The 13,238-nt window shown below is 36.4% G+C and overlaps 1 protein-coding gene across 2 annotated transcripts in view; it reads right to left on the reverse strand.

Annotated features, from left to right (window-relative positions):
• Positions 1-13,238, reverse strand: part of LOC105493490 (RAB3 GTPase activating non-catalytic protein subunit 2) — a 121,273-nt gene that overhangs the window by 58,304 nt on the left and 49,731 nt on the right. The window contains exons 3-7 of one of the 2 annotated variants that reach the window (XM_071080927.1): positions 5,213-5,348; positions 4,301-4,382; positions 2,400-2,447; positions 2,243-2,318; positions 1,829-1,930 (exon numbers count right to left, since the gene is read on the reverse strand). In XM_071080927.1, coding sequence (XP_070937028.1) covers positions 1,829-1,930; positions 2,243-2,318; positions 2,400-2,447; positions 4,301-4,382; positions 5,213-5,348 — 444 coding nt within the window. The remainder of the gene's footprint in view (positions 1-1,828; positions 1,931-2,242; positions 2,319-2,399; positions 2,448-4,300; positions 4,383-5,212; positions 5,349-13,238) is intronic. The other variant, XM_071080928.1, reaches the window with a different exon arrangement.

The following is a 13,238-nucleotide window of genomic DNA, read 5'->3' on the forward strand; positions in this document are numbered from 1 at the left end:
AAACCTCATTTAATAACATTTACTGCCAATGTAGTCCCTTATTCCAACGTTGACAATGGCACTCCTCAGGATAAGTATCTTAGAGACATCTTTAGCTCATTTTTAAAAAACTGTACATCTCTACACAATAACCAGGTCCTATTAAGCTTCTTCAAAACAATTTTTTTTTTTTTTTTTTTTTTTTTTTTTGAGACGGAGTCTCACTCCGTCATGCAGGCTGGAGTGTAGTGGCGAGATCTCAGCTCACTGCAACCTCTGCCTCCCGGGTTCAAGCAATTCTCCTGCCTCAGCCTTCCAAGCTGCTGGGACTACAGGCGCATGCCACCACGCCTGGCTAATTTTTTGTATTTTAGTAGAGATGGGGTTTCACGGTGTTGCCCAGGCTGGTCTCAAACTCCTGAGCTCAGGCAATCCGCCCACCTCGGGCTCCCAAAGTGCTGGCATTACAGGTGTGAGCCACCATGCCCGGCCCCAAAACAATTTTTGTACTGGTCCTTTCTCTCTTCCCATAGCCATTTTAGTCCTGGCTCCCAGCACTCCACATCTGTTACAGATAACTTAAAAAAACCAGATAACTAGCCTCCCTAATTCCAGTTTATCTTGAAGAAAGAAATCTTCAATATTCCTTTGATTACATCACTTCCTTCTTATAAATCTTTAGGAGTTTCTCTCATTTCCTAAATCAATTCTAATTTTTCACTTGGCCTTTGAATTTATACAAAATTTGGCCACTCTGCTTGACAGTCTCTCATTATTTTATAACATAAGTTTCTTTGTTGTTGCATATACAGTTCTACATTCGAATCTTCTATCAAATTTTCTCCTGATTACCTGAAACACTTTCCCCTCTTTTCTCCTAATTAAATTCTATACCCATTGTTCAAGGCTTAATGCAAATCTCACCTCATCAATGAAATTTTCTTATTTTCCTGGTCCAAATTGAACTCCTCTTTCTCTAAGCTTGTACAGAATGTATTCTGTCCAAATAAATTACCAATAAATTAGGTATTGCTTTATATTACTGATTAATTCATCCACAGATATTATTAGATTTTAATCCTAGTCTCTCTTACTAGATAAGATTCTTTTGCAGCTCCAGTCCATCTCCCATGCAAATTCAATTAACAAATGCATACAGTATATACACCTGCTTACTTGAAATCTTTTGGAGGCTAAGTAGTACAACAAAGGGAAGGCATATTACATAGGTTTGACTATGCACTCTGCAAAACAAATAAAAGCATATTGGTTTAAATGGCCCTATAATTATTTTTTGACTAAGAAAACCAAAATGTTACAAGGCACCTAAGAGGTTAGAGCCTTAGATACTAAGCAGTATTATCTTCTCAGTTGAAATCTTCAATGAATATATGTATTTTCCACTATGAACAAAAGCTTAGTAACCCCTTTTCTGAGAAACAGTTAAGTACAAGGTAGTATCACTAGTAACAAGAAGGCCAATTTTTTTTTTCTTTTACTCTAGGTAATTTTGGCACCTAAATCCAAATAGAAAAAGATATAAAGTTATAGAATATCATATTTTTGCCTTAAGTCACTATTAAATTCTAAAAATAAGGAATTTTCTTGGCTTCTAACTAAAGGGTTTTACTTTGTTGTAGAATGAAACATAGAATATTTCATTAAATAAGTAAAAGCAAGACTGGTATTCTTTACTCCACTACAAATAGATTATATTTCTAGACTATGATAGCAGAGTTAACTGTGCCACAAGACAAAGATATCTTTTAAGTTTCCACCCAAAAAAGAGGAGAGAAACTGCTTCAAAGTAATGCCACTATTACTGTTGGAACACAATTTTTTACACTACCTGCTCAGTCACCCCGGGATGTCGTGGTATTTCATAGGTTCTGCATTTAAGTTGAAGTACTGGGTCCTCATTCAAAAGCTGTGCAAGCAAGAGCACACCATTCTAGGAGGAAGCACAGAGAAGGTCCCTGCTTGTTTTCTTACCAATATACCTGAGCAGGTATGGCCAGGCAAAGAGTACCATTTCCCCAACAGTTTTCCAGAGATACCAGGTACACTCTTTTCAGAATACAGCTCCTCTTCTCTGTATCTTCTACCAGAACTTACCATGGCCTATCCCGGCCTCTACCCCAATAAAGCATCAACTACACATTTTCAGGCAGCAGGTAATAAAGTCACAAACTAGTATAAAGGGGATGCACAACCAGATATTGCAGTCAACTAGTGTTTCCTAGCTGTTGAAAACTCAACTCACCTCAGTGTAGAAGCGTACATAACCTGAAGTAAAACCCACCACAATGCAGGTCCAGTCAGGACGCCCAGTGGAACTCCTGTTACAAACAAAATTTATTATCTAATTAACAACTCATAAATCAAAGCAAAGGAAACAGATAACTCTTATTTATCCTTACCTCTTTTGGCTTGCTAGTGGGATACATAGAGCACTGGTTACACATTCCCTAAAAACAAAAACAAAATCATATGCTTACCCACCGAACTTACTAATTACTTTTATTTCTTTATAATTGGATGTTAAAGGACAATAACTGGAAGATGACTTCTGTGAACCAGTTTTATTTGATGCATAAGTAAAAATACAGTAAAACTCTACTACCAGTAAGGTCCATAAAATTCATTCACACAAAATATAATGCCACATGCATTTGAGGTTAATAAAAAACAGAATTTTTCACTCTTCTTGTCATGAAAAACATGAAAGTACAGAAAGCAAAACTTTACTTACACAACTGACTGTACACAGAACTGAGCAAAGCTCAAACCATCCCCATGCAGCCATTTCCTACTATGTCCCTGCCTCTCCTCTGCTTCAGCTAAGAACTTCAGCCTGCCTCGTTGTTTGAGATCAGGAGCTGGGAAAATGGTTGAGGAACTGCCAGTCACGTTATATGCAAACCGTATTTCTGCAGGGTACCTTATTTTAGGAACTTACGTATTTCAACTTGCTGGCTTTTCTATTTTGCAGAAACTGCTCTGATCATCCATTTCTAAGCACATGTTAGGTGTGATGTTCCATAAAAAAGATACATACATTTTTTTCTGACATGTAGACTTGAAATATTTGTCAGGAGCTCAGAAACTAAGTCTCAAAATCAAAACAACTCCTACCCACTGACTTTTATTAAATCTGTCAAACGTGAGGATCATCACCAGCTTATCCAAGAAACTACAAACACTTCTACGCCATACATCATACTAGGTAATCCATGAACAAAATTCATCTTCATGTTTGTTCGCTGTTTTTAAAGCATTATGTTTGCTTTGCATTTCTGACACTTAGGCTAAATGGTGTAAGGAGAAATATTACCATTTATTTTGATAATAGTAGAGAATATTTCAAATATCTACAATGTGCCAGGCTATGTTCTAGGCACTTCTACTTGGTTGTCTTTTATCTGAATTCAAAGTCTGGAGGATTTTTTTACTCATTCTGATCAGACAGTTTTCAGTCATAAAAATTTAATTGAAAACCAGTTTTGGGTTCAAGGTTCTAGGCTAGCAGCTCCATCATGTAGTCACACTGGTCATAGTTATAAAAGTTTTACTGGGTCAGCAGGAAACTGATGTACCAACTTGCATTTCTGAAGTATTTATGACTTTTAAGAATTAATGTAGTACTGTATCCTTCAAGTATAAGCCCAATATCAGCAAAGCAGAGAAGACAATGATTGCCCTTGACTTTTTGGATGAATAAAATTAGTAATGGAGAACAGAGGGAAAAGACAAAATTAAAAAGGATTTTATGAGATTCTTTTTGAATTCTTCCTTAAATCTTCCAACAGAATTAAAAAAAAAATTACTTGATACATAAAATTTGCTGATCAAATCATTCTCTACAACCTATAAAGTTAGGATACATATACATTCACTAAACATTTCAAATAATGAAATTTCTTTCTTATTTTAAAAAATTGTTTTAAGAGACAGGGTGTCACTCTGTTGCACTGGCTAGAATGCAGAGCATGATCATAGCTCACTGCAGCCTCAAACTCCTGGGTTCAAGCAATCCTCCTGCCTCAGCCTCTCGAGTAGCTGGGACTACAGGTGTGCATACCATGTCCAGCTAATTTTTAAATTTTTTGTAGAGACAGGGTCTTACTATGTTGCCCAGGGTGATCTTGAACTCCTGGGCTCAAATGACCTTCCTGCCTTGGCCTCCCAAAGTGCTAGGATTACAGATGTGAAAGACTGAGCCCAACCAAATAATGAAACTTTTTAATAGATTCACTTACAAGTCAAACAATTTCATATATACATGTAACACACAGAGAAACAAAAATTAATTGGCACCTACCCTTCTTCAACATTTAAAGAACCACTCCAGCCAACAGCAAATTGCATTTCTTCCTTTCCTTTATCACTATATTTCCACTTTGCTGAAAGAATGAAGATATCATATAAAATAATTTTAGCTATAATATACTAAAAAGGTAATTTATAAATTTTGCTCTTTCTCCTTAAAATATGATTACAAAATTTAACAGTTGTATGTTAACTGACTTGGGTCTTTTTATAGGTAAATATAAGATAAAAATATCTATAATAGATTCTTATAATACACCTAGTCTCCTGGCCTTCAGCCTCTCCTTCCCCCAATTCAACCTGTATAATGTTGTCATAGTTCTTATAGAATAAAGTTACTAATTCCTGTGCCCACCCTGCCTAGTTTAAGACTACTTTTATCTTCAGATGACAGAGAAAATTTTTCTACTAGACCTTTGCTACCTGAGGGTAAATTTGCTTTGTAAGACCATTCTATACACATTTTACACATAATCTTACTTTGATCAGTAAGGTTTGGAAATCTACAAGGTATGAAAAAAACCTCAACTTTTAATCTTCAAAAAAAAATTATGAGTTAAAATGCTATGCCCAAAACAGAAATCGATAATATTATGAGTTTTCAAATTAAGAGTTGAAAATCACCTCACTCACATTGTTACTAAGAAAAGGTCAATGACCTTTTTAGCTCTGACTGTCCCTTGCAAGAATTGAGCAATGCACAGTACTGCCCCTGCAGTATCATAAGCTAAGGTAGCTACAGCCAAGACAGAAAAAAGGGAGAAAACAAACAGAAATGCAAGGGGGAAAAAGAGGGAAATGGGGGTGGGGGGGAGATAAAGTGTTATATTCTTTTCACCTAATCCATTTTCTCTTCTATCCAATGCATCAAAATAAAGGTCGCTGAAAAGAATAGGATACTCACGCACTAGAAATACAGCTTTTTGCTCTCGAGCTATTACCATAAGATCATTGGTTGGAGATAAGGATAAAACACAATCTTGGAGCCAGGAAGTTTTTTGTGTTTTGCAAGTATTTCCTTCTTCTTCCTGTGGGTAAAACTACAATTACTGCATATGCAAAAATACCAAGAGTATTCAAACTCGGCTTGCCTGCCTCAAGGGGTGAGGGGGAAGAAAAAAAAGAAAAGGAAGTATTTCCAATTCTCATACACTTTCATAATATTCCTTATCAAAGATCGTGAACCCAGGAGGTGGAGCTTGCAGTGAGCTGAGATCGCGCCACTGCACTCCAGCCTGGGCGACAGGTGTTTTCTTTTCTCATTAGACATTTACGTATTGTATAGGTAAATTCCCATGGTTAAAAATTCAACAGCTATAAAAAGGTGTTCTTTGAAAAGTCTCTTATACTCTTGTACTCTAGCCATCTAGTTGTTAACTCTAGAGACAATGCAATCAGTTCTTATGTATATTTCCAGAGATACTTCATGCACATTTACTACCCTTTTCCTCACTTTTTCTTACAAGAATAGTAGCATAATATATACATATTTCTATACTTCGCTTTTTTCTCTTAACATATTCCTTAGACTTCATTCCACTTCCATATGAAGTTTCTTTATTCTTTTTAATGTCTGCATAATATTCCATTTTATGGATGCACTATAATTTATTTAACCAGTTCCCTATATGCGTGGACATTTGTATTGCTTACCATCTTTTGCTGTTACCAACTATGCTGCAATAAATACGTTTATAAATTTGTCAGTTTGTGTGGAAGTGTATCAGTAAGCTAAATTCCCAGAAGTAAAATTGCTGGGTCAAAGGGAATGTGTATTAGTAAATTTGCTGGATATTCCCAAACTGTGCCCCCCACATGTTGTATTAATTTGTAATTCCATCAGCAATTTTTGAAAGTGCTTGCTTTTTCACATGCATTTCGAAAAATATTTTAATGGTGGATCTCTGTCAATTTAACAGGTAAAATGTAGTATCTCAAAATACTTTTAAATTACATTTTTCTTATGAATGAGAATTTAGGCATTTTCTCATATACTTAAGAAAATTTCTCATTTTTATATAAAGGAAAGGAACAAACTGCATAATTTTCTACGAACAGTTTGTTCCCTTCCTTTGTAGATTTCCCATTGGGTTGTTGCTCTTTTTCTAATTGCTTTGTATACGCTCTTTACATACAAAAAAACCCAAAATTGGCCCTTTGAAAATAAGTGATGCAAATAGTTTTTCCTATTTGTGATGGCTTAATTTTTTCCATGTAGAAATTTTCTATTATCATATAACTAAATTATCCATCTATTCTCTTATGGCTTCTAGGTTTGATGTCATGTAGACTCCTACCTTACTCAGCCCTACTTAATGTCTTTTAGATTCAATTATTCAAAAGGGGAGGGAAAGGCAGGGGAAAGCTATGCAGGTTAATTTCATTTTATAAAAAAATTATAATTTCATGCTTTTTAAAAACTTATACTAAGCATGCATTACAAGCATTATAAAATTTAAAGATTTTAGAAACAGAAAATCATCCTAGTCAGAAATGTTATAGTAGTATTATATTTCTAGGAATAATAAATTATTTCTTGCTGGGATACCATCAAAGAAATGTTTAAAACACAAATAAAATATGGGCTGTAGGGAATCTTTAGAAATACCCCAAAATGAGCCTGAAACCTCTGGGACAGTCATGCAATTATTTCTCTTTTGCAATGGGATATTAGGAAACAAACACATTTGGAACTTTTTTCTCAAGCAAAATAAGCTAAGGAGGCTGCACCATCTCCCGAAAGATAGGGAGAGCATAACATTGGCAAAATCTCATTTTATTAAAGCTCTACTTTTCTCAAGGAATTCTGTATCTAGCTTGTTGTTTTTAATGTTTGTTTTCCTACAGATAAATTAGAAAATTATCCCCCAAAGATAAAAGTCATAAGGTAAAACTTAGTTGTAATTAAATTTTTCCCTGGTTCCACAGCTTCTGCTGTAGGATAGTCTTTGTTTATCCAACACATCCCTCCTCATGATGGCTTGCCTGTAAGGTGAGGACAACATTACCTTATGGTTTCCTCCAATAAAGGAGACTCCAATTATACCAACTGTGAGGTACAGGACCTTCTAAGTGATTAGAGTTCCACTTTCAGGTAGGAGCTTAGAAGAGGACAGTTTATATAGGAATATTATTTAGGCATTGCATTTGATAAGAAATTGGGAGGGTCCAAAACTCTTTGATTGGTCTCTGACTCTTATCCTAAAATCTCCCTCTCAATGCAATAAAAAAGAATCAACATAATGCTTCAGGAAAGGAATACAGCCCTTATTTGGGCATGTTCTCAAAAAAATTTGTTTTAATAATTAAGCATCTATACAAATAGATTCCTTCCTCTTATCACACTTCCAAAACTATGTTTAATCAGTAAATCCTAAAAATATTATAAAAGTCGCTTTTCTTTTTTTTCAATAAAGAATATTGTTCCTATGTTTCTGTCCCATGTTTTCAAAATAATGCCACTAACAAGGATTAGATCTGATGTTTATGTGCACAGAAAAGACAAAGAGTCAAAGATGGAAGACATTTAGAGGCCAACTGGTCCAAAATCTAATTTTATAATAAAGGAAGTGGAGTCTCGGGGAGGTTAACGGATGTGCTCCAGCCATGGAATTAGTGTCAGAGCCCAAACTAAAATCTAGGCTTCCTGATTCTTAATTCAGGTGGTCTTTCCATTTTATCACCCTGCTCATCTCTGTGGGTAGCTGTACTACTCTCTGGGAAGCTTGTCTTTACTTGAGATTTGACTCTAGTCTCATATTCAGTGAAAACCCTTTTCTCCAAAAGAACTACTGTACTATAAGTTTATTCCAGCCTAATCTTTCTGTAGTTCTTTGAGTCGATTTAGAGCTAAAAGATGACCACTGTATTTGAATATGTGAGCCAGAGTATTCTTGAGGTATTTCTTCAAGAACTCCTTTAAAAATACTTTCCCTCTCCTTTCTGTCTTTCCATCAGAAGTTCCAATTCCTCTGGCAAACCTATCCTACCCTAACTCCTAACCTTCTTTCAAACTTACTGCAATTAAAAGTCTTACCACTTGCTGCTACCTGTATATTCTGTGACTACATTTCTCCCACACTAGACAAGAGGCCCTCTGGCTGGCAAAACCTATGGTTTATATTTTTCAACTCCACATGTAGCACACTCCACTAATAGAATATATGAGTAACAGCGTTCCCTATCTCTTGAATAACATATTATCTATTCATATACCTGAAACTGTATGACAATGAGCAATCAATGTAAAGCTAGCATATTCAGTCCTTAGTAATGTTTTTTCTTCATACTAAGATTTAATAGTTCAAGATTCTGGCTGACATATCCATGGTAAGTATGAGTCAAAAAGATATAAGAACAGAATACCACTGTATCATAGTCCTCTTATGTATCATAGTCTTCTTAGTTGGGCCTAAAACTCAGTGTCAGATTATGATCAAGCTGTCTGCTGCTACTCCAACAAATGGACTCTAAGTGATCCCAGAAGCAAACATGAATTTTGTCCCAAAAGGACTAACCATGACAAAAGCATTGGAAATAGACGTCACTTGCTTAGAAGCAAATTCAGAAAAATGATTCCATAATCGATTATTATATCCCTAACCCTGCTTTGCCATCTTATACATGTACATTTTTAGTTACATGAAACCTGAAAATAAAACTTGATGTGGATTAGCACTCTAGTTTCATCTACCGAAGACAGGGGAATAAAGAAGCAAAAAGCCAAAATCTTCCATCATTCTTTATTGCACTTTCTTTTCTATGTCCTTTCTACTTCTCCAACTTTCTCTGTTACTGTGGTACCAAAAATATATCCTCCTGGTTTGCCATGGTAAAGTTGGATATGTACAACTGAGCATTGTATATTATAAAAATAGGTTAGAAAATACAATAATATTATTATATAATCATTAGAGTTTGATGTGCCATAAAATTCTAGATCTAAACTTTTAGTCGTGCTTCTCAAGAATGATGCTAACTTGTCACATCATTCTGAGCAAACTATCACAAGGACAGAAAACCAAACACCGCATGTTCTCACTCATAGGTGCGAATTGAACAATGAGAACACTTGGACACAGGGTGGGGAACATCACACACCGGGGACCTGTGGTGATGTGGGGGGAGGAGGGAGGGATAGCATTAGGTGATATACCTAATATAAATGACCAGTTAATGGGTGCAGCACACCAACACGGCACATGTATACATATGTAACAAACCTGCATGTTGTGCACACGTACTCTAGAACTTAAAGTGTATATATATAGAATGATGCTAATTTGTCACAAAATGCAACGGTGTTGTGTTCTTAATACAAGCTCCACAAGCTCTTTGGATCCACAACCACATGGGGGAGCAGCTGTATACCTATTGCAACTGGAAGTTCCTGGTCACACGTAATTCTAAAGTAACTTCTTTGTGACTAAGGCACAGTATTCAACATATCAGATTCAATACAAGGATAAAAAGCCTCTAATGACAATAACCCAAACCAAATAATATCCTTAAAATTATAAAGAGGTAAAAATGTATTGTTTCCCCATAAGCTTAGCTATAATATTTTGCCACCAGCCAGAGTAAATTTTACCATATTATGAAGCAAATTCAAAACAGAAAACCACTGGAGGTGTGGATGAGAGAAATCACAGGTAAATCAAATTTCTTTTAATAAATCAACAAATTAAGAAACTAAGTGTAAGACAATGTAATCAAAGATCCTAGAACTGCTTGTCTGTATAGATCAACAATCTCCCTCTTACACATGTCATAATCCTCTTGAAGCCAACTGACAGGATGATACAATCTTAAACAGAAACAGAAGGAACTACAGGGATCATCTGAGTGAAATTCCTCACTTTCCAGAAAAGAAACTAAGTTCTAGAAAGAATAAGTGGATTTTCACTAACCATACCAATACTATAGATAATACATTTAAAGCAACACACATTGATTCACACAGTCCCTGGACAATTTACAGAAGAACTCTGGTCCTTCACTTCTAAAATTAGAGGTCGGAGGAAGAATGAGGAAATGGCCTGTGGGTCAGAATCCATGAGAATGACTAGACCCTCGATGTTCTCACATCTCTCTCTCTCTCTCTGCTTTAATGTATCCTGTACAACATTGCCACAGTATTGCTCCAGAAGGGCTGCAGAAATACAAACCAAGAATAAAGAATGTGAGTCCGTCTGAAGTGACCCTTGTGCCAGATTTTTCAGGGAAGTCTCAAGTCTAAGTACAAATAACTTGATGAAAATATTGGTATAGTGGAGATTAGGAAATCCCCTCTCAAGGCTGGATCACAATGAACTAGTATTAGGTTTTACAACAAAATAGGATTTCCAGTGCCAGTTCCAGAAAGCTCAGGCAAGAAATAGGGCATAGCGCTGTAAACAACAATGCTCTGGGAAGCCACTGAATCTCTGCTGAGCATCAGCACACATTCAGTGACTGACAAGATGCAAGCTCATCATTTTGTTTTGTGTCATAAAGGCATTTGCCTACTAATTAGGGTTTTGGAAAACTTCCCAACAATAATGGGGCCCATAGTCTTTAACGCTGCTCCCTTGAAGCCAGTGATTCAAAAACAAATCTTTTGACAAGGTAATTTCCCAAGCCATGCCTGAAATGTAAAACAAAAAAAGCACTTCACTGCTTAAAGGTGCTCCACCAGGGACCACCTTCCACCTTGGGTTTTCCACAAAAACTTGCCTCCCCAACCCTGTTACTAAAGTTGGCACTGAATCTGCATGCAGTCTCCCCCCTTGACATCATTGTGGTGGCTGCACTAAGCTCCACAGCTATGAAAGCCAGCCCATCCCCTCCCTGCCACTGTGAAGTGGGTGTTCAGAGAGGACTGCTCCTGGAACACAGGTGAGTGGAGCCCCCAAAGATCCATGCAAAACAGCCCGGCCGGTTCCAGCAATTATGAAAAAGTCCAGGCTCTCAGACCGCTGACCCTGATAAGTAGATGTCCTTGGTGCCACCTGGTATTGTAGTGACTCAGTCCATGTGCATCATCACCAGTAGGATCCAGCTTCCTGCTGAAAAGCCCTCTGTCCCGTTTGTGGATAAGACAGTGCAGCCCAACCATGGGACAGCTTGAGGAGGAGGCAAAAGCTGAAGATGGATTTTTGTACCTGGTTGATATGGTTTGGCTGTGTCCCCACCCAAATCTCATTTTGAATTGTAACTCCCACAATTCCCATGTGTCATGGGAAGAAGCCGGTGGGAGGTGACTGAATTATGGGGGTGGGTCTTTACTGCCCTGTTCTGATAGTGAATGAGTCTAACAAGATCTGATGGTTTTAAAAAGGGGAGCTTCCCTGTACAAGTTCTCTTCTCTTGTCTGCTGCCATGTAAGACATGCCTTTCATCTGCCATGATTGTGAGGCTTTTTCTCCAGCCACGTGGAAGTGTGAGTTCAATAAACCTCTTTCTTTTGTAAATTGCCTAGTCTCGGGTATGTCTATATCAGCAGCATGAAAATGGACAAATACACTGGCCTACATGGAGACAGCACTCTGGCTTTTTCTGAGGGCTGTTGCCGGGTTAGGTGCACAATTACCACTTGAGTATCTTGAAAATAGCTGGCAGTTTTCAGTTATTATACCACAACCTCTTCTCACAGACCTATTAGTGCATCTGAGACTGGGTTTATTTCTTCATATACTGGAAACTTTTGTTCCTTAGAATAGAAAATTATCATACAGAGTTTTATTTTGAGTTTTTCTTTTTATGCACTGTCCTCGTGGCTATATTCTCCAGGGAGCTTCTTCTTTTAGAAATCATATTTAATGAAGATATTTCCATATTGAAGTGAGGTGGGTGTGGTATTAAAGTAAAAAGGAAGGAGATGAAATATTTATTCTGCATTATGTTTGAAGTGTTAGATGGCTAAGCATTAAAAGCAACCAAATTAAATCCCCCCAAATTAAAGTAATCAGAACACCTGCTTCACTAGATTTTGCCAGCTGCCAATCTTGTTGGACTGAGCTAATCTGCTCCTCTTTCTGAAACTACTATGGTAAATAACAATAAAACTTGCTTTAATAAAGGCAAAAATGAATGAATGAATGAATGAATAAATGCACCTATAAAACATAATCCTAGTTGTTGAGGGGGGGGAATCTATAATTGTATTTTAGTGTGGCCTAAACTTCAAGAATTTTTTTTGAATTAAGACCAGTAAAAAAGTTTTCTTAATCTACAAAAATACAGAAACTACTAATGTGCATTATGAAAAGGAATTCTTTCTAAACAACTCTAAATGGGATAAAGCATACACTTTTAAATTTTTCTTTCTTTCGATTTTAAGCACACAACGCAGGCAGACAATAACACTGTAGTAATTAAATCAGCCTTTCAACTATAGCTGGCATTATAGGGACTGTAATTACTGGGTAAACACAGTGGCCAGTGTTTTTTGGTTTATCAGCTATTGTAGTATTTACACAGTCACTGAAGTAGCCAGGAGTAGTTTTTCAAAGCTTTCAACTTTTGTATGATACATCCATCATTAGCAATTTATGTTGTTACTGTCATCATGCTAACTTTCACAGATATTTATACATTTTAGGGGTACCAGAAAGATCCAGTGTAATCCAAGGGCTGTCAGCACATTCTCTGTAATTCTCAGTAGTTTACTGACTAAGCCATAGAAATAAAACACTCATCTATACTTTTAAAGCAAGAGACAGTGCTTCAGCAATTCTGAAACACAAAAAGAAAGTAAACATCACTATATTACTGGTTACTAAGGATTTTTTCGTTTTTCTCTATTCTGCTACTAACTATAAAATGCTCAATATTATTCAAACTTTCTTGTTTTAGATAGCAGAACTTTTTATTCCCAAACAAAATTTTATACAAAATTTCAATATATGTACTAGATAAAAGCATGAATGAGAAAACTACACAGCACCTCT

The sequence above is a fragment of the Macaca nemestrina genome, chromosome 1 (assembly GCF_043159975.1).
Source record: "Macaca nemestrina isolate mMacNem1 chromosome 1, mMacNem.hap1, whole genome shotgun sequence".
NCBI lineage: Eukaryota > Metazoa > Chordata > Mammalia > Primates > Cercopithecidae > Macaca > Macaca nemestrina.